The 25,294-nt window shown below is 33.2% G+C and overlaps 1 protein-coding gene across 8 annotated transcripts in view; it reads left to right on the forward strand.

Annotated features, from left to right (window-relative positions):
• Positions 1 to 18,848: 18,848 nt before the first annotated feature.
• Positions 18,849 to 25,294, forward strand: part of LOC101260514 (uncharacterized) — a 6,555-nt gene continuing 109 nt past the window's right edge. Inside the window, exons 1-8 of one of the 8 annotated variants that reach the window (XM_069294878.1) lie at positions 18,849 to 19,110; positions 20,180 to 21,294; positions 21,378 to 21,675; positions 21,928 to 22,137; positions 22,347 to 22,520; positions 22,764 to 22,961; positions 23,048 to 23,161; positions 24,524 to 25,294. The exon at positions 24,524 to 25,294 is cut by the window's right edge and continues 109 nt beyond it. In XM_069294878.1, the coding sequence (XP_069150979.1) occupies positions 20,204 to 21,294; positions 21,378 to 21,675; positions 21,928 to 22,137; positions 22,347 to 22,520; positions 22,764 to 22,961; positions 23,048 to 23,161; positions 24,524 to 24,901 (2,463 nt within the window). In that variant the 5' untranslated portion in view covers positions 18,849 to 19,110; positions 20,180 to 20,203 and the 3' untranslated portion in view covers positions 24,902 to 25,294. Of the gene's footprint in view, positions 19,369 to 20,179; positions 21,295 to 21,377; positions 21,676 to 21,927; positions 22,138 to 22,346; positions 22,521 to 22,763; positions 22,962 to 23,047; positions 23,162 to 24,523 lie in introns of all 8 variants that reach the window. The other 7 variants (XM_004234701.5, XM_069294882.1, XM_069294879.1 and 4 more) reach the window with 7 other exon arrangements.

Genomic DNA, 25,294 nt, shown 5'->3' on the forward strand with positions numbered 1-25,294 from the left:
GACCCTGAGCCTATGTTACAAGCTAAGAAAGTCCTATCGTGATCCTAAGAGTTCTATAGCGAACTTAAAGTAGTGAAAATAAGGGCAAGCTTATGGAAATATGTATGAATGAGTGTGAATTTGTTCTAAGAGTGAGTGTTGAAAATTAATCCTTATACTCAAACTGAAATCATTGTGTGAAAAATGAGGATTTTGTTTTGAAGTGAGGATACTAGTTGCAATACCAGAAATATTAGCACCTCGGTGAGAAATTGAAGAGGATAGTTGTTAGTGCATGGTGAGTCTGTGTCATGGTCTGATTTCACACAATTTAAGCCTAATAGTGATAGCATGCATAATATATATGATGAGATTGATCGGGATTGACAGCCAAATGATTGCGAAAGATAAAACATGGATACCATTGTACAAAGATTTTATATTGAGTCATAGTGCGTCGCTTGAGGACAAACAACAAATTTAAGTTGAGGGTATTGATATATCGTGATTTCACGGTATTTTAAATGCTTTTTCCTTAAGTTTAATGTGTCCAAAATCCTTTTTATACTAATTTTTATGTAAGTTTCTTTTTATTTGCAGGAAATCTGTCTAAAAGATGAATGCGGAGGTTTTTGAGCGAGAAATACAGAAAAGTACCACCTACGGAGCTTGTGACGGTTTGTCATGCCCATGACGGTCCGTAGGTGGCATCGTAGTGCAGTTGCTGAAGGAAGTGGGGAAGTCTGACCAAGTGTGGGGTTACAGAGTGCGTGACGGACCGTCGTAGCCATGATGATCCAACCTACTGGTTCGTCATGAAGATCAGAGAAGTAGTCGCAGTACCCAAATTCCAAGAGTTCAATTATTTTGGAACGGAGACCCTCGACGGACCGTTGTGCCTGTGACGATCCGTCATACCTGCCATCAAGGGTAATGAAGAGAGCAGCAGTAGAAATTGCATAAGTATGGGATGACGGAGTCCATGACGGTCCGTCGTGACCACGACTATCCGTCACGATGTCCGTCGATCCAGCTGCATTTTGACAGATTTCCAGCAAATAGAGTCCTTATTTAATTACGTTTTTATTTTTTATAAATAGTTTGAAAAACCTTGTTTTTGAGGTTAGACCCTTGATTATTTTTTAGACTCTTTGGTAGACTCTTGAATATTTTTAGACTCTTATAATTGATTGTTGGTGAATTTTGTGGATCAATCAAGTGAACTTTCAAATTTTACTCTTTCTCATTGAAGTAAGTACATGAATTCTTATACCATATATTTGAATATTGTAATTATGACTATGGGTAACTAAATTCCATAACTAGGGTTGTGGGAACCATAGATAAATATTGAGGTAAAACCTAACTAAAATAACAATTCTAGAATAGTGTCTTGCATGTACTGATAATTCTTTCGCATAGAAGTCTTTTTAACGGATGGCCAATGTTAGAACTCGCCTTAATGCTACTTGCCGGACCAAGGAGGTAGATAATAGGAAAAGAATTATCAACATAGATTTAGTGTATATTATCTAATAGGCTAGTGTTGATTGGTACGAGGTAATAACTTAGTCAAATATCGAATACGATCCTTAATATGAGGTAAAGATAAGGGTTAGGATAGCAACACACGTAGCCGGTCCAAGGTGCGGAGAGAAATTTTCTAGATGCCGTACCAAGGATTTAGAAATACATAACTTATCACTTTGCATGCAAGTTACTAGGAAAGAATTGTTACAGTTAGACTTATCAAGTTATGAACCTGTGGGGAACATGTAAACCCTAGTTTCTTTGATTAATTGATTAAAATCCAACATTTGAAGCTATTAGTTGTCTTCTTACTTCTCAAATAAGAAGTAAAGTGGTCGTGTCAAGTAAATAACTCAACTAATGAGGTTGGGATCGTTCCCACGAGGAAAATAGTTTAGACTTAACTTCAATGTATTATTACTATTGTTCAATCAATTACTTCCTTGGAAAGCAAAAATGATAAAAAGGGGGGTTTCCTATTTCTAAATAAATGAAAATAACTAGCGAAATTAAAGGAGAAAACTAACAACTTCAAATGTTGGAGTTTAATCAATTAATAAAAGTAACTAGGGTTTACGTGTTCCCCACAGGTTCATAACTTGATAATTCTAACTATAACAATTCCTAGTATCTTGCATGCGAAGTGATAAGTTATGTATTTCTAAATCCTTGGTTCGGCATCTAGAAAATTTCACTCCGCACCTTGGTCCGGCTACGTGTGTTGCTATACTAACCCTTATCTTTACCTCATATTAAGCATCGTATTCGATATTTGACTAAGTTATTACCTCGTACCAATCAATACTAGCCTATTAGATAGTATAAACTAAATATGTATTGATAATTCTTTCGCTTAGAAGTCTTTTTAACGGATGACCAATGTTAGAACTCGCCTTAATGCTACTTGCACCTCCTTTGTTTAATACTTAGAATATTTTTTCGCAATCAAACAAACAAGATCTCTAAATGAAACAATAGACGTGCAAAATGACTCATCGATCAATCGATAGATCGTAGTCCACTTCCTTCATCTCAGACTTAAACTTAGATGGGGTGGTCCAATTGACGGACCCCCATAAACGGCTCGTCGATCCATCGACGGGCTCTCGACGGAGTCTGGTACTTCTGACCTGAGACAAATTTCAGGCCATGAGCTCTCGACGGAGTCTGGTACTTCTGACCTGAGACAAATTTCAGGCCATGCTTCAAGCTCCTCATATTTTAACCTTCAGACTGACACAAGTTTACACCACAGACAGTAACAATCAAAAGACAATTTCTTTATTCCTAGAGTTTCGATTTCACAAGATTCATGCTCTAATCATCGATGCTACAAAACCCTAAGTCGAAAAGTCTATAAGTATTATCATACTTACATGTTAAACAGATTCCACAACAACGCAATCACTTTCTATCATTTCAAGGGACATTTTACACAAGTTTCAAACACCAAAATCAAGCAATTTTGTACCTTAGTCAAGACCCACTTTCTAATTTTTTTCTTTCTAACAGTCTATGAATGAGAATTCATAAAACAAAAGGAATTGAAATATTTTATGATTGTCGTTGAGTGATTGTGAGAGTGATACTTGCAACAACATACGCGCCCGACTTGAACACCGACCGAAGAAATCAATGAGAACAAAGTAGATTTTTTGGAAGAAAAGGGTTTTGGTAATTTGGGGGAATTTGGGAGTTTGAAGGAATATGATGGTTATGGAAGGGGGAAATGTGATGTTTTATGAGAAAGGAAGGAAATAAGGTAAGAGAAACGGTTGGGAAAAGAATTTGAAAAGATTTTGGAGGCTAATGAACGGTTTTAACTTTTAATATTACCGGTCGCGTCGGGTCGGGTCACTGGCATTTTGGACTGACGAAACCCCATCGACGGTCCATAAGTCAGTTGACGGACCACGGTTGCAACAAGACTTAGAAAATTTTTGAGACATACTTGGGATCTACAGACACCATCAAGGGTCCGTCGATTGAACGACGACCCATCGATGAGGTTCGTAGATCAGTGCACTAGACCATTTTCTGCAGAATTTTAATTTTTGGTCCCAACACATGTAACACCCATTAAGCTATTCTTTTTGTGCTTTCTTTATACTCTTTTGAGACACTGACCCTAAACTAGTCTCTAGCCAACACTACAACATAAGTGGTCATGAAACACGAAATTGAGCAAAACAAAATGAAACATGAAAATGTGACTATGCCTATAAAGAAAAGAAAAACCTATTGTTTGCTAGAGGATACACCTTGGGTTGCCTCCTAAGAAGTGCTTGATTTAATGTCGCAGCATGATGCAAGATCCTTGATTACTCAGACTTCATCAAGGTGATATGCCTCAACCACTTCATGGACATTCTCCGCGTGCCCCAGGTAGATCTTAATCCTTTGCCCATTGACAGTGAACTTTGCACCCTCCTTGTTCTCCAACTCAACTGCTCCATGTGGAAAGACTTTAGTGATAAGGAATGGTCCCATCCACTTGGATTGAGTTTGCAAGGAAACAAGCATAGCCTAGAGTTGAATAGAAGCACCAAGTCTCCAACCGCGAATTCTTGGGGAAAATGTAGGAAAATATGGGTTAGTACAAAGATTCGCTAAGTATAGTCATGCATAAAATCATGAAAACATGCTAAAAGGAACATTTTAGTTGAATATATGCAATTTTACTAAGTTAAAGCGTCATTTTGAAGATAATGTTAAAACATAAGTCATAACCATAATCCTCATTGATCATCATATCATAAGAGAAACATACCATAAATACCCTCAAAAACATATGTATTTGTGCAATGCGTGAATAAGATCTCATAATCCCACCCATACTAAGTGAAGCTTCTTAAATAACTATAGTTCATAGTTCATATTCTTGTTCATATTATCATAAAGGGAAAATAAACCTTACCAACATAGACAATGTGAGCTTACCATGGAATTTGGTGTCTACCCCACACCGAAAATGAGTTTTCCTACTTGCCTATGGTAGAACCATATTATTAACTTAGGTGGATACACCGGCTAAAATACTTATGAGGGCACATAGTAAATGGTATAAGGAGATAAATACTAGAAACTCGAACTCAACTAAGAAATAAGGTTTCCATCTCATGAGATACATTCTTTGGGAACTAAAATTCAACTAAAGGAGAATGAACTCATTTGCAAAGACAAACCCAACTAGTGTAAAAGCTTTATTTAAGAAGCAACACTCAACTATCGTATAAGCTTTCATCTCATATTTATATCCTCTCGGTGCTAAGAATTAATTCTTATAGATTGCATACTAACTTTTCACTTAAGTTCATATTCATGGAAGAATGTCTGACACTTTATATAGTATAATTCATACTATAGCTTAGATTCAATAGGTGAGAACAAACTTTCAACCTTAGAACCATCATATTGTGAAAGAACCTTTCACATTATATCATATTCATACATAAGTGTGAACATGAGAATAACCTCCAACAATACACAAACTAGATCATGATTATATTAACTTTACTCTCATAGTGTTCCTAAATTGAGCTATCAATATGGGATGACTCATCTCATCTAGCCTAACTCATACATGCTTTAAAATTTTACGGGTTAGGCCAGGCTAACCATTTTGTATGTGGGGCAGAAAATGACCATCCCAGCCCACAAATACATGGGATACGGGCTCGGGCCATCCCTTTTTTTTAAAGTATATTTTTATAATATTTTGTCACGACCCAAAAATGAACGTGATGGCACTCGTCTTATCCCACCAAGACAAGTCAGCCTAAAACTCAACCATTACAATAAAAATACGGAAATTTATATTCAACTTAAAAATACACCAAAAATCTGGTTGTCACGTGTACAAGCCTCTAAAGTATTACAATCGAGTTAAAAGAAAAATACAAGTCTTATATGACTTTGTTGCTAGAGTAGAACAATATCATAAATAGGAGTAAGAAGGTGTGCTGAGATGACAAACAACTACCTCATAAATCTCCAAAAAGCCTCAGAATAGAAGAGAGTATATCACAAAAATCTGGGCCAGTAACCTACAACAAAAATTGTAGAAGCAAGAGGTGAGTACCAAACCAGACGGTACTCAACAAGTAAACAACAAGTAAACGTCTAAAAACAAGCTGAGGGGATGAAATACGGGTACTCCAACCAACCCAACCGAACCTTCACAACTACAACCAGCATAAAACTCAGTCCAACCTAACAGTTCACAATTTACATAGCACGTAACTCAACAATAACACTTAGACAAATTACATATCATACACAACCACTTTACCAAATTACATATCCGCAACAACAACACTTTAACAAATTACATATCCTTAACAACACACTTCAACAAATTATATATCCTCAATAACGAGCTCAATATTTAGCAATTATAATTTCCGCAAAAAGGCAATCACAAGATTAGCAAAATACAATATCAAGTTCACTAATGGTAAGTATGTGCAATGCAATGAAATGCAATGTCAAGTATAATGATACATGTCTGACCTAGTGATACACACCCGTTGTATCTCAGTCCGGGACCCATGGGGGACATTCTGTCCATGCATCAGTCGCAACGCATGACACGACCCTCAATAATAGTAATCGTCGCGACGCGCGATACGTCCCTCGAAATATAGTATCTATCGCGGCGCGCGATACGTCCTTTGAAATGGTACATCCTCTTTAAGTTCATATTCTTTCTCAATGCACATAACACTAATCACAAGCATGTCTCAGAATAATGCAAATGACATGTTCACACAAATAATGAGGAGATGATCATTTTCATAACATTGCACAATTCACAGTAACACAAACATGATATCGCCTCAACAATGATTCAACAAGTCTTCAAACCTTTCTCAACACATCACACCAATTAATCGTGTTGTCTTAAGTTACCCCTTTTTATCATCAGAATTAATCAATGTAGACAGTCAATCCATCACCAAGTCCCATTACTCCCTAACATATACTACAAGGAAAGTACACGCATTCAATACACTTAACAAGAGTTTAGAAAATCACTTGCCTGAATCCAATAAGAAATTACTTCGGGACTTGAGCCTTTCCCATTTGTTGAACTTACAACTCAAAGCAATCTATTCACATACATAATCACAATAAGCTTTCAAAACTAACAACAACCATATTACTATAGTTCTAACGAAGACCCAAAAACTTACACCAACCTAAAGTCAAGTTCATATATTTTAATGTCAATTATTATGTCAGCCCCCATGTTTTCGAATTTCAAGTGTATGGTTAAGTTCCCCTTCTCCAATATCATAAATGCTACCTTCTATTTAATTACATATCTCAATCTATCAAGACTTGATCTTTTATACAATACTAGTTATTGTCGTTTGTGCATGAAGTGGCCGTTCTGGTTGGCATTATCTCACTGCATATATCAACAACTTACTTTAATTTGTGTAAATATATATAGTTTGTGTATTTGTTGGTCACCGTAACATTAAGCATGAAGAGGAAGAGAAAAGAAAAATGTTAACCAATTGTTGATAATAAATTATTTAATTACTTCTTCTTAAGCAATAATGCAAGATTCATTCATCTAATCACAAGTTCACAATCAATATCACAATTTCATCTAAAACTTCAAGTCTACCCAGTGAATAATACTTACGCCCACCCCTTTTTCACTTCCAATATTCTTTATACTCGCTAACAATATCACTAATTAGTGGTAATTTTCCATGCATACCATCACACCTTCAATACTTTCCTCACAACTGTCATAAATAAGACTCTCCCCCAAATTCAGAAACCATGTGAAACAACATTAATACAACGAGGGAATAGATTATAAAACCAATATAAAATCATTACACTCCCAGTGATAACACATCCATTATTTCATGAATCTAAAATTCATTATGTAAAATAGAGTGTTCAAATTTAAAGTTCCTACCTGAATATGGTCAATCTCGTGGGATGCCGCAACTTGTAGGTAAGTTCTCGCCTAAACCATTTCTTCTTCTTTTTTTCTATTTTTCCCTCTTAGCGAATTGCTGCTACCCATAACAGCCAGCAATATTTGCCCTTTTAGTTATCTTTTAATTTTTTAAATTTATTTATTTTCCTTTTTCTATTATTATTAACAACAAAATATCTTTTATTAAATCTTAAAACCACACCACTCATTTATATAAGTCATAAATTATTTATAAAATTTGCTAAAAAGGGTTATTATAAAGGTAATGATTAAAATTCATAAAACTTCTAAGAGGGTCCTTACATTTTTTTAAATAAATTATAATTTAAAAATATTATCATAAATATCGAGAAGACAATATTACATGGTGTTACTATTACCACTTGTTAATCAAATTCATAAATAAAATTATCTATACAATATTTATTAAGTTTAATCTTCAATTAAAAGTATAAATAGATAAATAGAAATATTAGTCTAATTATTTTTCAATGATCATAAATAAAACACAAAAACTATGACAACATACCATAAGTTACAACCTATGTGGTAATTCCCTAAAAAATTTAGGAAATTTTTATTTTCTATACTAGATATTTTATAAACATAATTTATATTTAAATTGTCATATTTTAAATTTTTAACAGATTTAAGTTTAGACTCTTGTTATTTTGAATACTTTATTTTATTTTTATTTTTAGTTAATTTTTATTTAGCCCACGGGTCGGCCATATCCATATTTCTCAAGAACCCCATAAATCAGAAGGCTTATGCAGGCCGGGCTAAAAAAAAACTATTTTCTAAAATAGGCTCTAAAACTGTAACCCAGTCCTATCAAATCACGGGTTAGGTCAGGCAGGCCCTACGGGCCTAACCCATATTGACGGCTCTATTCTTAAAGCATATATATATCCCTCATAATCATGCATTGTTCTCATACTTTGCCCTTAAAGGATCATAAATCATATTTAATCCAACCATCTAGAATTAATACATTAGACATGAATAATAACATGATTCAACTAATTCAATTACTACAAGCATAATCTCATAATATTTATCTTTCTACAATTTACCCACATCACAAGGTCATAAATTGGGAATATTAGGATTTCATGGGTTCTTGGGAGATTCCATAATTAAAGTATACTATATCATCAATTCAATCATAATATAAATTAATTAAATGAATAGAATTTTTTTGAAAGGAATCCACGACTTGGAGTCAAACCGTAGCTTTTGGGGAATTTCTATCTTTGAATTGGGGTTTTGAAGGCAGTCCATGGATGATAGCTATCCATAAATGAAGGAATATCATACCTTAGCTATGAATTCCAACGAAATTGAGGAGATGCTCCTTTAACCCTAGCCTCACCTTCTTTGTTCTTTTCCATTGGAGTTTTAGAGAGAGAATTTTTGGAGAGGGCTTGGGTCTTTCTTTTAGGATTTGAAATCATGAGGAGGAGGACTTAATTTAGTGACCTAAAAACCTTATATATTTAGTGTAAAACAAAGTCACTTTATATTAATGAAAATTGGAAAACCACATAATACCTCTAAGAGTAACTGCCAAATGTCAGTTTCCGGCCTCACCCACGACTCCACGACCACGGTCCATGGACAGACCCACATGGCATGCTGGTGAACCATGGGTGGAGGTTTAGAGGCCTGTTTTTGTAGGCTTGACCCACGCCTCTCACCCACGGGCGTGACCTGACCCACGAGGCGTGGATGCCTTTTATGGATCACTACCTAGGCAACCTCTAAGGTCTCCCTTAAGGACCCATGGTTGGTCCTTGGGAGTCATACTTTGATGTGCTAACACGAGACCCTATATTTTTAGGTATGGGAAGGTATGTTTACGACTATAGTACTCATGTTAAGCTTAGTTTAGCCTATTAATTTTCAGAGTGTTACAGAGTATGTAAATAAACTGCTCCCTGCTCCATTTGGCTAGTGCATGTTTTGTTTTTTTTTTAGTCTCAACTTCCATTGTATAAGCATATCTTCGTATTGGTCTTCACTCTAGATAGCCTTCACGAAAACTTTTAAAATCAGTCTTGTCAATCCAGAATTTAAAAACCTAAATAGTTTTATACAATTTTGTACCAGACCACCACAAGTTAGTAGGAAAGGTGCATGGTCACACCCTGCCCTTTCTAGGTGTTATAGTTCCATGTTGTCAATCAGATCGTTAACTTTTGATTAATTAAAACTCGATATAACCATTTGAAAATGCATTTGGCATATGCAAACAGATCACAAGAGTTAATACAGAAAGCAAAATCCTCATATCCTTGGATATATATATAGGAAGACCTCCTATCTTTTCATTATTCCCCAAAATTACATTGGAATCTTCCCTAAAGTACAAATCATTCCAGAGTTCTATTCTCTACCCTAGAGAACATTTGGCATATATCATAGTAGTTAGCTTTTGTTTTCCATTTTCCAAAGTGAGTTGAAGGGTGATTTGATGGTTAGTATATGAGATCATCCCTAATTAAATGTGGTCCAAATTTGTCCGTTTGAGTTATAATTCACATACTTGATTCCTAACCGCCTCTTGAAGTTTTGTATTTGTCTAGTATCTTGAAATGGACGGGTCCAGCAAAACAATTAGGAAGTGTAACATTTGAAATTTGTGAAATGCTTTTTGAATTCTCACAAACCTTATGTTCGAAAAGAGTGCTTTCATTATCATTTAACTGATGTTAAGATTTTTGACCATTAATATTTTTGTTGCTTTGTGTCTTTTAACTGCTTCCCCTCCCTTTCCTTGATAATTAATTGGCATTTGTTATTTAACTCCTTTTGTGGACAAATGATGCATTCACTCTTGAATTATCAGCCTTACTAATGCTTTTTCCTTGTACTTCAATCGATCCACCTTATTATCTCTTCGACCAAAAGGTTTTCACTATATTTCAATTACTCTTGATTCAATAGAGTTCTTCATTGTAAAATATGTATCCTTATCCTTATTTATCTCCCACACAATAAAAAGTGGTGTACACCGTCCACGATGTATCAGTAGAGAGCTTTTTTAATAATTTCTACTCTTATTATAAGTTCTTTATCTATTCTTTTACAATTCATACTTCTTGCAAAAATCAAAAGTCATATAATATATTAAATATTTTGTCAACGTGAACATATTGTTTTAATCTTTTATGTTTTACAGCTAAAATATTCATCTTAAAAATAAAAAAGATATTCTTTCATTGCCGTATCACAAATAAATAATTACTCTCTCTTTTTCATTTTGTATGAATTGGTTTGACTTGATATGAAATTAAGAGGAAAAAAAGAATTTTTTAAAAATATTGATCTAAAAAAATAAGTAATATGTAGATAATTGTATAGCTATAAATCATTTTATCAAGAGTAAAAAGACTATTTAAAAAATCTTCTGGAAAATAAGTTGTTTTTAGTAGCAATGTCAAACAAGTTATTCCTTTTTCTGAAAAATAGATATTTAATATAGTTTCTCTCTATAAAATAGTCCTAATATTAAAAATAAATTGATATTTGCCATTTTTCGTAATTCGGCTCTCAAAAACACTTTTTGAAAGATATATACTTGTCAGATATTTTCTAATATGATTTTTCTTTTATTTTTCCTTTTTCACAAATCAAGGAAGGACAATTGTTTCTTCCTCTTGTATCCTCAATATTAAGAGCATGTTTGACATTGCTTTTGGGATTTTTTCTGAGAAAAATCACTTATTTTGAGAAATTAAGTGTATGGCGATTTTTTAAAACTAAAAAATTCTATATTTTTTTAAAAAAAGAAGAAGCAGAAATAGAAAATTAATTTTTTTTAAGACTAAAACATTCCTTACGTACGTACATATTTATCGAAATATCCTTACTAATTAATTGACATATCTTATGATTTTGGTTGATTTTTATTGAAGAGTTTTATTTTTTATTTTTATATAATATTTTTTTTATTTTATTTATGTTTGATATTATTATGTATATATATTATATTGTGTATATTACTTTCTCTATTAATTTACATAATTAAAAAATGAAAGTAACAACAATATTTTTTGCAGGATTATAAAAAGAGAAAAAGTAACCATTAAAATTTAGACTATCCCCACCCCTCACCCCCCAAAAAAATAACAAATACTATCTCCTTTTCAAAAAGAATGACTCTATTTCCTTTTTAGTCTGTTTCAAAAAGATTACCCCTTTTCATTTTCGAAAACACTTTAACTTTAACTTTCCACGTGACATGTTTAAGATCACATGATTAACGGGCATTTTGGTACATTTGACAGAACTTTCATTTAGAACCACAAGATTAAAAAGCTTCTTTCTTTTCTTAAACTCCATTCCAAGTCAAACTAAGTTATCCTTTTTGAAATGGATGGAGTAACAAAATTTTCTTTTCTTAATTGACGTATTATTTTATTTTAATTTGATATTTTTTTAAAGGTTCAAAGTATTGTAACCAATATTTTATTTTAATTTGATCTTTTTAAAGGTTCAAAGTATTGTAACCAAAAAAAGTAGATAAGGTTTGAATCTAAAAAAGGTAACAAATATACAAAAAAAAAGTTTATGTTATAAAATCAAGTTAATAAGAATATAATCATAAAGAGAAGAAGACAAAAGAAGTAGATAAAAGAAGATAAAAGAAGATAAATTTTCTTCTTATTCAAGTATAAATTACAATGGTGAATGATATTTATAGGTAGAGAAATCAACAAAAAGGTAACCATTTTCAATGTCACATTAGTAGATACATTTCTATTTCAAAAAGGTTCGTATTACCTTGGAAATACATATCCATGATAAGGATAAGTTTATGATATGTTTAATGGACAATCCACTTAATTTAATGTATTTATAACACTCCCCCTTGGATGTCCATAGATAATGTGTCTCGTTACAACCTTACTAAAAAAAACCCTGTGGAAAAAAAATTCTAGTGAAGGAAAAGAGTACACATATCTTTTGATATGCACTATTTGTTGCCTCATTAAAAATCTTGCCTAGAAAACCCAGTGAAAAAAACCTTGGTCAAGGGAAAAAGAGGGCAATTGATTAAAACATAACTTAATTTCTTGTGATGATGTCTCTAATCTTCGTACATTGTGGTTGGTATATTTTTTTTCAAAGAAAAAACTCACATTTCTTGAATATGGTGTGTCATTTATCTTAACCAGACGTACTGTACTCTCGACTTGCTTCATGGAGGACTTTTATTTTCTGCATAGCAACATTTGCTTCATTGATCGCCAAGATATTATTGTGCCTCCACATGCAAATACATATCATGCTTGAGATAGAGCTTTATGCAAATCAGATAAATACTCTGCATCTGCGTAACCAATCAATTTTGTCTTTGATTCCTCGAAATAGAATAAACCCATAATTATGGTCCTTCGAGAATATTCACATGTGCTCAACACCATTTCACTGTCCTTTTATCGGGGGAGAAACTGAATAATGCTAGTAAATTTACTGCAAAACAAATATATGGTCAAATATTGTTAGTAAGATGCACTACTGCTCTAATTGCACCAAGATATGGAGTTTCATCACCAAGAAGCTCTTCATCCTTCTTTGAGATTAAACTGAATCATTATTTATGTCAAGTGATCTCATAATCATTGGGGTACTTAATGAATGTGATTTATCCATATAAAATTGCATCAAAACTTTTCAGTGTATGTATATTGTTAGACAAATATTTCATTTGTCAAATTATCAATCTGTTGGTCAAGACAAAATTCTGTCTTACCAAGACATTTTCATAAAATACAAGGACGATTAGGGTCATTCTTTTGTACTCTTTTCTTCCTTGACAATTTCAATCCATATAAGGATTCTTGAAGCTTTATTGAAAAAGTTTCCTTCAAACTTTCATATGCTTCGGACACCTCGATTGTTTCAATGATTTTCATATAACCTTCATTGTCTAGCTAGACATAAAAATTAATCATTATATGCATTCAAGTTTTTCATAAGTTGCCAGATCAAAATAAACCTCATTGCATCCACCATAGGAAAATACATCTCCAATAATGTCAGGATTTTTGCGACAAATCTTTATGCCCCAAGGCACAAGTCGTACTTGATATCTTACTATTATATTATAGCATAATAATTTATTTGTACTCCACTGACATTATACCTTGATTTATGAAGAATCAGTCCAAAACGTCACTTTTCTAAGTGAAACAATATACTTGAATTATGCATTTTACTTGGCCAACCATTTATTTGCCCACACTCTATGACAAATTTGAATTCAAGATCCTCATCACAATTTATATCATTGAACGCTACCTCATATCAAAGACACCGTCGACGGTTATTTGATATCGATTCCAACAAGACATAACTTATTGAGATCTCTTCATTTTTCAGATACTTGAACCTTTTTCGAGGTTTTATGAAGTGTTATGTCAATGTGCTCTTTTATAGAACTTGCCTCATTATTATGACCATATTGATCATTTGCTCCTTCCTTCTTTATGGAATTTTATATATGGATCCGATTGGTCTATTACGCTTTCGGTGTATCATAGGTTCTATCATTCAAGGATATTACATTGGAGCATTTGCAGCTGAATTATATGATAGGGTCACTACATTCATCTGGAAATTGATTTGCTACATTGTGCAAATGAATTATCCCTTGATCATTAAGTTCACATATTTATTTAAAGAGGATCTAGATAATAAATAATTAACCTCACACATAATTTACAGCTGTCAAAATCATCGCTCCTCCTAATTTTAGAAAATCTAACATTCATCCCAACCTTATTTGAAAATTCATCTTTGTGTGTGGTGGATAAATAAAAATTATAACCGCACATTCAATATTTTGGATGAAAATTATATGGTTCCTGACCCTGAAATAATTTTAATGGGGAAACCTTGTTGGCTTGATGCATATATGTGTTGCCACATGTTAAATAAATTTATCTCATTCCAAATTTTATTTGAGAGTTTTGTTCTCATAACCATGATTTAGCTATAATTGGAGGCATAAAATTTTTGCTTAATCAACCAGCGTTAACAATATGTTTCATAATTTGGAACTGTGCTTTTAATTTAACAATTCGAGCAAACAACCTAACAAACACCAATTGTAAGTTGACAAAAAAACACATGTGATCATCGCATAGATGCATCTATAATATAGTTACAAATGATCCACATGTCAGGTGAATGAGTCCATATTCACCTTTTTATATGTTTCAAAAACTTCAGAGGATTACAATCTCAACCTTAGCTGGTACAACAAAAACAAGCAACACAAGAGACTTCTTGAAGAATCTTATATATCTTCATCATATAAGCCACATAAATTCTCAATTATATTTGCATCACATCCAAACCATGATGGTCATTTAGTCATGCCAACTGATATTTATTTCAGTACATGTATAATTTACTGTTGCATGTGATTTCATCAGCATGTTAATGTTTGTCTGCAACAAACAAGAGGAAAAGTGGGGTAATCTTTTACATGAATATTTATAACCCTCTTCGATTGTAGTGATTTATAGTGTCAATATTTATTTTCAAGTCATTCAAAACTTAAAAAGTTTCTTTTGACACGTACTACAACCCCAATATTATTCCTCTGATAATAGCACAACTCATTAGAGCTTGCAATTAATTTTGTGTACTATCACATATTGCATGACACCATCCCTATGGCGAGCATCTCCTTCAAAGAGGAAATTATATTATTATTGTCATGTCATAATCATTACGAGCAAGATGTGTTTCTTGCTTTACTTTTGTTGTACGATAGGTACACAATCAATGACAAATTTGTATTGCCACACAATAATGACCACAACCCGTATAGACAACAACTATTTCTTTCTTTTGTCCTTTCGGTAGTTTACAATAAACATATCATAGTGACGTATAAACATACAATACGATTAACCATTTCTACCAAATAAAATTTATTTCCTCTCAAACTTCCCGTAGAGGTGAGTTTTGGCATATATCATTTTTTCTCAAACTTCCCATAAAGGTGAGTAGTGGCATATATTCAACCCATAATGATTTTATCACATCTTGACTCATTCTCTTATAGAATGGTCGAGCATTCACGATACTTATCACAAGTCACATTCTCTTCAAGGAATGGACTAATCATTTATATGTACTTCATAAATTTGCATTATAAGTATATTGTCATGGTTTTAAAATTCATCATTTTTCCATGACACACCTCAACATCACTTTGAAAGATCAAGTGTATCATCACTTCATCTTCTCGTCTCATGATAGGGATTTATAAACTTGTCAAATTATTGGGCTGACAACATTCACAAGTCTAATGACCTTTCATACCATTTTGATAATAAAAATTGCCTTCACATTTTGAAGGACTATTTGAAGAACTCATAGTGTTCTTCCATTTATTATTACCATAATGATGATTATTATAATTCTGTTCCTCCACGCCCTTATTCATATCATTAATTATTTATCATCTTTCAGACTAATTATTCACTGCTATCACTTATGATTGAATGAAGCAAGTCAACAGGCGCATTTCAAAGTATCACATGTTGCTACCACATTCTTTCCAAGGAATGGAGCAAATTCAATATGATGAATTTCAAGACTTTTCATAAAAAATACATTATTTATGCCTTAATCATCATTTTATCACCACTATGGTGCATTGAGACTAAAACTCAATGTCTTATCCATACAAGACACATTAGGTCATAATTCTATGGGACTTGAACCCAATACATTATTATCACGGTGCATCAAAATTCAAATTGATGTCTTACCCTCTTGGTGCGATAGAATTTGAATTTATCGTCTTATCCACAAATATTTTTCATTATGTGCATCTGGACTTAACCTGATGTCTTACCCTTTTTGGTGCGATGAGACTTGAATCCATCGTCTTACCCTTAACCAACGGTATAATAGACCGAAGTACAACATGAATCACCCTTTGAGTCTTTCAAAACAATCAAAATAATATTCAAACTCATGCTATAAAAATTTTATACCTTCTTCTATTTAAATTTTTTTGTATAGCATGTCATATTCAACCAATAGTAGTATATGTCTTTGGTTCCTGATAGTTGTTAGTGACTGAATACTATTTTATTCTAAATCATAAAAATATTTTGAAAAATACACACCTGATTTTATGCATAAATACCTTGATTCTCATAAAAAGATCAACCAAAACATGAGTTAGAGAAAAAATAAAACTCTATCTTAATTGGCTAGAGACTCGTGCTGATAACGTGTTATGAAATCAAGCTCATAAGAATATAATCATAAAGAGAAGAAGACAAGAGAAGTAGATAGAAGAAGAGAAATTTTCTTCTTATTCAAGTGTATATTACAATGGTGAATGATATCTCTATTTATAGGTAGAGAAATCAACGAAAATGTCACCATGTTTAATGTCACATTAGTAGATAGATTTCTATCCCAAAAAGGTTCATATCACATTGGGAATAAATATCCATGATAAGGATAAGTTTATGTTAAGTTTAATGGACAATCCACTCAATTTAATGTATTTATAATAGTTTCCTCTTTTCAATATTTACCAACGATTGGAAATTTGAATAGTACATTTAAAACAATTAAATGAAAAGTATAATTGAAATTTCTGTGTTACATGTTATTCCTAGTTTCTCTTTATAAAATAATCTTTATATTAAAAGCATATTGATATTTATCATTTTTTGTAATTTGATTTTCAAAAGTACTTTTTAAAGAAAATTAGTTAAACACAAATTATTTTTTTTTCAATATTACTTTTCTGAAAAGCTATTTTAAAAATAAACGCTTCTAAAAGTAAATATTTTTTAGCAGCAATGTCTAACATACTATAAATTAATGTCTTTAAAAGATGTAGTGAGTAAATATGTATAAGATTTTTATCAATAAATTTGAGTACAATGATAAACAAAATATACCAATTATTGTTACTTAATAGGTGTGTCCAATCAAAATTTTGTCAAGTAAAAAAAGACCAAGGAGATAATTAATTGCTTAAAAATTATAGAAATAAATGTTTTGACTTTTTAAAATATTACTCCTCTATTCCTAGTTATTTGTTATTTTTGAATCGGCACATTAATTAAGAGAATAATTATTGATATAATGAGTTTATTATTTTTATCCCTACTAATTATGAAGTGAATGAATTAAATAATTAAAATTTTCAAAAAAATTTATCTTTTTAAAATTAATTAATTACGGATATAATAAATTAAAAAATATTTTTAATTTATTAAAATAAAAAAGTAATTAAAAACAGAAAAAATAATAAATTATAAAATGAGCATTCATAGCTTGAAGTTCATTAGACTTACATACATGAAAAAAAAAAAAAAAGCCAAAAAAGACATGAAAGAATTGATCAACCCAATGTGTCAACTAATTTTACATTCCCCAAACTCACATAACCAATTTTTTTTGGTAAATATGATATCAGTAATACATTTCTTCAGCTTAAGTTTAGCGTTAGTTTACGGTCTTTTCTATTGTTTTAAATTTAATAGTCATTGTACAGAGGCGGACCCACATGGTGTCCGCTGGGTGCTCGAGTATCCATTAACTTCGTTATGAAATATATATATTTATATAGAAATTGATAGATATTTGTATAAAATTAACATAGAGCACCCAATGAATAAATGATTTAGTTGGCCAATGACTCCACTTTTCTAGTGTTGTTGTATCAGGGTTCGAATCTCACTATTAACACATATTTTTTATATTTTTACTTTAAAACATCCACAACCTTAAATTTCTAAATCCGCCACTATCATAGTAGAAAACTGGTTGAACAGTGATATTGAAGTCATATAATTTATTGTTTTGTATGCGTAAATATAGTTTGTTAATCTTTTCTCAATTATGTTTTAAAGCTAAAATATTCTTATTTTTAAAAAAGCAAAAAATGATAAGATATTCTTTCATCGTAGAATTCCAAATAAATAACTATTCTTCTATCTCATTTTATATTAATTAGTTTGACTTGATAAGAATTTTCTTTTTAAAATAAAAAAAATTATCTAAATAAATGACAAATCTTTAAATGATTATAAATTATTTTAATTAAAAATAAAATAAATATCATAAAACTAAACGTTATTTTCTAACCGATATAAAAAAATTAGTATTTATAAATTGGAGACTCAGATATTAACATTTTTTTTACCAGATACATGAATATTATAGTGGAAAGAACTTTAATCAAAGAGAGTTACTCGTATCATTCTAGTCCTTTCAGTCTCTAATTATTTGTGGTATTTTTCTTTTGATAATTCTTAATTATTTTTTATTTAAAAATTTTAAATTTATTATATACTCAATTAATTAGTAGATAAATAATTAAAGACATTTTATGACTTTTGGGTGTATGGATTTGAGGTGAATGAGAGTAATGATGGCGGGACGCGTAACGTAACCGGAAGCGACCGGTCACTTTCGCTGCACCGACAACCCCTGATTGCTGTAATCTTAATTAATATAATCAACCAAATAATAATTATTGCTTAATTATAAGCTTCACATAATCCCCACTTGTCTTCACATTGTTGCAATTGATTGTGCAGAATATCCGCAGATTAAAATAGTTAATAGAACCTTGGGTAAGTTATTTCTCTGTTTTCAGTTTATGAATTTTTGAAGCATTCTTTTTTCCAGTTATTTCGTCGGCAATCAGTGAAGGTGTTGCTTTGTTGCAATTTTCATTGCCGGCTGTTTTATCCAAATAAAATTGTAGTTTGAATTGAATGATGTGCATTATAGATCTCTGATTGCTTACATCTTCTTCTTCAATTTTATATATATGTATTTGGAGATCGTGGGCGCATTTGACAGTTACCCTCCTCCTCCTCCACGATCCTGTAACCGTCTTCTCCCTCTATTTGTTTGTTCATAAATAAATTTGACTTCTCTATTGCACTTCTTTCTCTTGTTTTTTTTTCATCTTCAAATTGGGCTATCAATAACTACTAATAGAATTAGACTTGTGGAGTATTTTTATAACTAGTCATATCAGATTCAGTTGAGTCACACTATTTTTTCATCCTTTTCGTTTTCAAGATCGATCCTAATTACTCAAAGATTTAACTGTAGTCTTACTTCTCTTTGAAAGTCATTCTTGTGTAAGATTGTCTTACATTTGAAAAAAAAAATCGCATTTGTTAGGCTTATGAACAAAAAAAAGATGGTTGTTTCACCTTCAATCCTACTCCTTTGCGTCTCTTATTTCTAGTTCTAGGCAGTCAACTAGAACATACAAGTTGCTTTCAGTCTTACAGAAATGCTCTTAACAAAAGTGTGACGATAATTCAGCATTGTTGATCTGAAATGCCTGTTATATGATATGTATGACCTTTATTACCAGCAATCCATTCTGTTAATAGTTTAAATTCTATATTTGTGGTTATGCTTATCTAGAAATATCATATATATTAATCACAATTCTCTATTTCTAGAATGCTGTATTTCTAATAGAAATTATTTAGCTTTTCCATGAATTTGTTTAGCTATTAGGCTCATAAAAAATCTTATAATTAAAAGCTCTTATATCAATCGTAGTTTGTAGTCCCTGTCTGGTGTAGTCACAATGTATTGTCTTCTCAATGGATAATAGTGATGACGGATTATCTGTTTCCTAGCTTATTATGTTTTTTTTTTTTTTTTGAACTACAGATTAATAGGTTTAGTATATTGAGCATGAAGGAAATTGAACGGAAGCAGGGTCTAAACACTAAGCAAGCAAAACGTGCGGTAAAGACGGAGAAAAAAGAATACAAACAGCAGGAAAAGAGTACTGGCAAAACATCGAAAGCAAAAGAGACTGATCATAAAGCTTCACTTCCTAGACCAGAGTCCAGTGTCTTAGTAAGTGACCCAAACACGGGCACAGAGCCCATTGAAGTTTATGAAAATGTGGTTATAGATTATGTCGATGATGTCTACAAGTCGGAGGAAGCAACTCAGCAACCAAAATCACGTAAAATGGTTGACAAACATGGCAAGGATAAAATCAATGATCGTTCTAGTGATATGGAGAGTGAACCCAAAGAGGGAGTGGAAGAGGAATCAGATGTTGAGACGATAAATGATTCAGTTTCATCTCAAGGAGATCCACTAATAGCTGAAGATGAAAATGTAGAAAGAGCTTTGGCTGTAAAGGTCTCTAGAAAGCTTGCAAAAACTGAAGGGAATAATTCTTCCCAGGTACAACGAGCTAAATCTGATCAGAAAGCAAACAATTCACAGAGTAAGGCATCAAAAAGTACAGCAAGCAAAGCCAAAGCACCTAAAAAGGATCCATCTAAAATGACATCCAAGAGTGTCAATGATAACTCTAAAAATATGAAAGTCCATCCCAAATCTCTATCAGATTCCTCAGAAGAAGGTGATGAAAAACTTGTTAAAGAGGTAGAACAAGCAGACATTTTGGATGGGACTTCAGTTAGTGCTCAAAGTATTGGAAGTGATGATGAAACAGTCAACACCGAGGATAACTGTGAGCAAGAACATAAAGCAGTTTTAGAACAAAAGATTGGAGAAATGGAATCAAGGCTTGAGAAACTTGAGGAAGAGTTGAGAGAAGTTGCTGCCCTTGAAATTGCTCTTTACTCTGTGGTATCTGAGCATGGAAGTTCTGCACATAAGCTGCACACACCTGCCAGGCGCCTTTCTAGACTCTATCTTCATGCATGTAAATACTGGTCTCAAGACAAACGAGCTACAGTTGCTAAAAACACTGTTTCCGGCCTTGTATTAGTGGCCAAGTCATGTGGTAACGATGTGGCAAGGTATGTTAATACTTTCATTTATTGGATCATGTGTTACTTTTGTACTTCTTATGACCTAACGTTTTTCTTCCCTTCTCATGAAGGTTAACATTTTGGCTGTCAAATGCTGTTGTTCTGAGGGTAATCATTTCTCAAGCATTTGGAAGTTCCTGTAGCTCAAGCTCATTGGTAACAACTATCGAGCCAAATAGAAGAGGAAATAAAACTGAATCAAAGGTTTCCTCTTTAAAATGGAAGACACATCCAGGAAGCAAACAGTCAAATAAGAATGACCTCTTGAAGTTGTTTGACGATTGGCAAGAAACAAGAACTTTTACAGTTGCTTTAGAGAGAGTAGAATCCTGGATTTTCTCGCGGATCGTTGAATCAATATGGTGGCAGGTAATCAACTGTACTTTGCTGCCTGTTATACCAATGTTTTCAATTAGGACTTGATGTGTATAGAACACTAATTAATTGCAAATACTATTTTACTGCATCAAATAGGTAAACCTTTTATGTTCTGTTCTACATGGTAATTATATGATTTATCCAAACATGCCATCATTAAAAAGGTGTTCAAGTAATTAATCTCTTAAGTGTAAGTACTTAATATATTCTCCTTTTGTAACTGATTGATCAATTTGGCTTCAGACCTTCACTCCCAATATGCAATCTCCTACGGATGATCCAATGACAAGCAAATCTGTTGGGAGGTTATTAGGGCCTGCTTTGGGTGACCAGCAGCAAGGGAACTTCTCCATTAACCTATGGAAGCATGCTTTCCAGGAGGCTTTGAAGAGACTATGTCCTGTACGAGCTGGAATCCATGAATGTGGTTGCTTGCCTGTTTTGGCTAGAAGAGTAAGTATTCTCCAGTGTTTCTACTTTTCATTTTGCTGTATTTTTACCACACTTCTATCTCCCGGAGTTTCAGATGCAGGTGATCAAGGAAAATTGCATAGTACTCTTGCACTTCCATTTTATCTGTATTTATTTAAAGCTAACTGCGATAAGTTTTAGTTTCACTTGTTAGTCTGAAAGTTTTACGCCTTCATATATATAACTTTCAGGTGATTGAACACTGTGTTGCCAGACTGGATATTGCTATTTTCAATGCAATTCTTCGTGAGTCAGCTCATGAGATCCCAACTGATCCCATATCTGATCCAATAGTTGACTCCAAGGTGTTGCCTATTCCAGCCGGAGAGTTGAGTTTTGGGTCCGGTGCACAACTGAAAAACTCTGTAAGTATTAGTCACTATTAACTTGTTTGCGAATTCCTATAAATATTTTTGGACGGTCTTTTCGTTTCTGTCTTCTGGGCAAAGTAAAGCTGCTTGCTCTTCATGGGAATCTTTTTCTCTGTCTTAGGCACCTGCACTTTTTCTCTGCCAAATTGTCAACAATGCGCTATGTTCTCTGAGAACCTTAATGATCTTGTTCGTTGGTTCATGCTCTTGATATTGATAGTATATCTTTTCTCGCAGGTGGGAAATTGGTCAAGATGTCTTACTGATTTGTTCGGCATGGACGCTGAAGATTCTGGGAAGAATGATGAAGACGGCTCTGGAGATGATCATAGAAAAGGTGGAAATCAACTTGAACATTTCTATCTTCTCAATTCCTTAAGTGATCTTCTCATGCTTCCCAAAGACATGCTCATGGACCGCACGATCAGAATGGAGGTACAACCTTTGTTTCGCCAAATATTTTAGAGGTGAATACTCCTACTTCATTCTGTCTTTGATGAAAATTTTAAATGTTGCTCCAGGTATGCCCATCTATCAGTCTTCCATTGGTTAAGCGAATACTCTGCAACTTCTCTCCAGATGAGTTTTGTCCTGATCCTGTCCCTGGTGCTGTATTAGAAGCTCTCAATGCTGAGGTTTGGCTACTCTTAGCTAGTTGAAATTTTGGATTTTATGACTGTTTATCTTCACTACAACTTCGAAACAAAGACTCCGTGATACCAATAATGATGAAAATGGAAACAACGTGATCAACCGCTAATACATACTGTTGAAAATATAAAGCTTAAGCTTTTAGATGAGATGGTCACACACTTCAACATCTCTCTCCTACCACCCAACACTATAGATAGTGGTTCTCCGTATGTTACATCATTTTTTAACTATAGGAAGACTAGCATCAACCCCAGAGAGGAGACTCACATTCACACTTTCAGAGATGATCTCAGTAGAATCTAGAACCCGTGAACTGGTATTTTGATGCTTGAAAGAGAGGGTGTTGACTAAGTCAGATTTACCAGAGATTTCATTTTCTTCGGTTGTCTCAGAGGCTCAATAGTCACCAGCCATTTGTTCATTGAACATTTCATGGTCAACTCCATTAATCGCACTAGAATGCAAAACCTCATCCTTGTTTTTTTGATGATCAGATTCAGAATCAATTATGTATGATTCATTAGACTGTTCATTCTCTCGGGAATGTCACTTGGCTAGTTTGTAGTCCATCTGCAACCATCATTTCATCTAAACCAAGCTGTCTATTCACACCAAAATCAGCTTCTTCACTTTAACCCATGTAATGGTTGGGCGCAAAATTTGACATAACATGGGTCTCACCAGACAAAGATAAACTTTGCGGTTCAGTTGATATGGATCCTAGTGGATATTGTTCTGCAAACATGATATTGTTCTTCTCTTCAGGAGATAACTTAGCTGGACCTAGAACTCTATTTTCCTGAATTATCTCGCGAACTAGTTCTCGTACTTTGTAGAAAGAGCCACCAACTTCCTTGTGCGTCAAATTAAGTGATGGGAAATTCCCATCATTTGACTTCTGATATTTCTTCATAAAAGTTTCAACCATAGACTTCCCCTCTTCGTTCGAACGTCTAATTCTAGTCTTCCAGCCACCAGAGTCATTGCAAGTAGCAAGGGCAAATATTTGCCGACCCAACCATTCTTAATTGTGTGCATGTTTAGTTCTTCACTTATTCATGTAAAGCTGGTCATGGTATCAGAGAAAACAAAGGAGACAGGTCCTGAGATCGAATCTCACCGCCACCCAAATCAAAAAGAATTTCCATGTGCTTGGCCCATAAAAAAGAATCAGGCCCGCGCGTGAGGGAGCGTGTTGAAAATATAATCTAATAATAAAAGTGTACTCTCGCTAACATCTTAAGCTTTTAGATGAGATTGTCACACACTAAAACACATACAACTAATTAGTATTCCTTTCTTGGATATTAAAGAACAGTTGCAAAGGTAACTTTCTGTTGAAGAATCTTATCTCAGGTGACTTATGTTTGCAGTGCATCATAGCACGTCGATTATCAGGAGGATACTCTTCAAGCAGCTTCCCATACCCTGCGGCCCCAGTTGTATATACACCTCCTGTTGCTGTGGACGTTGCAGAAAAAGTTGCAGAAATTGAGGGGAAGTCTCACCTATCTCGAAGTGCTTCTGCTATACAAAGGAAGGGATACACAAGCGATGAGGAACTGGAGGAAATAAATTCTCCTCTTGCATGTATTATTGATAAAATGGCATCATCACCAGCTTCTACAGAAAATGGAAAAGATAAAGAGAAGGAAGAAAGAGGTTCGATTGGATCAAATACGAGGTATGGACTTCTTCGTGAGGTTTGGAAGGCAGCATAATTGAGAGGACTTTGAATTATACATACTTGTGAATTTTCATGTTATAGAGGAAGAGGAGAAGTGGAAATGAATTTCAGTAGATAGTGTTGAGAGCTTTACATGTTCCAATTCATAATTAAGGAAGCTTATGTGTATATTGAAATCCATATCTGAGAAAAAGTAGAAGAAAGAATTTGATTGTTTTCATGCAAAGTAAGTGAAAAGTTGTTTTGTGTTTGGATTGGATGAGACTCAAATTGTATAAGCAGTTAAAACCTATGGATAAAGGGCTGGTTTTTGCAAGTTATGACTGTTGTTGACTTTTTCAACATCTTAGTTATATTGGAGCTTGTCTTCTCGAGAAAAAATATGGTTTCTACTCCTCGAGGAAATGTCATGCATAATTATTTAATA

This window comes from Solanum lycopersicum, chromosome 3 (genome assembly GCF_036512215.1).
Source record: "Solanum lycopersicum chromosome 3, SLM_r2.1".
Lineage (NCBI taxonomy): Eukaryota > Viridiplantae > Streptophyta > Magnoliopsida > Solanales > Solanaceae > Solanum > Solanum lycopersicum.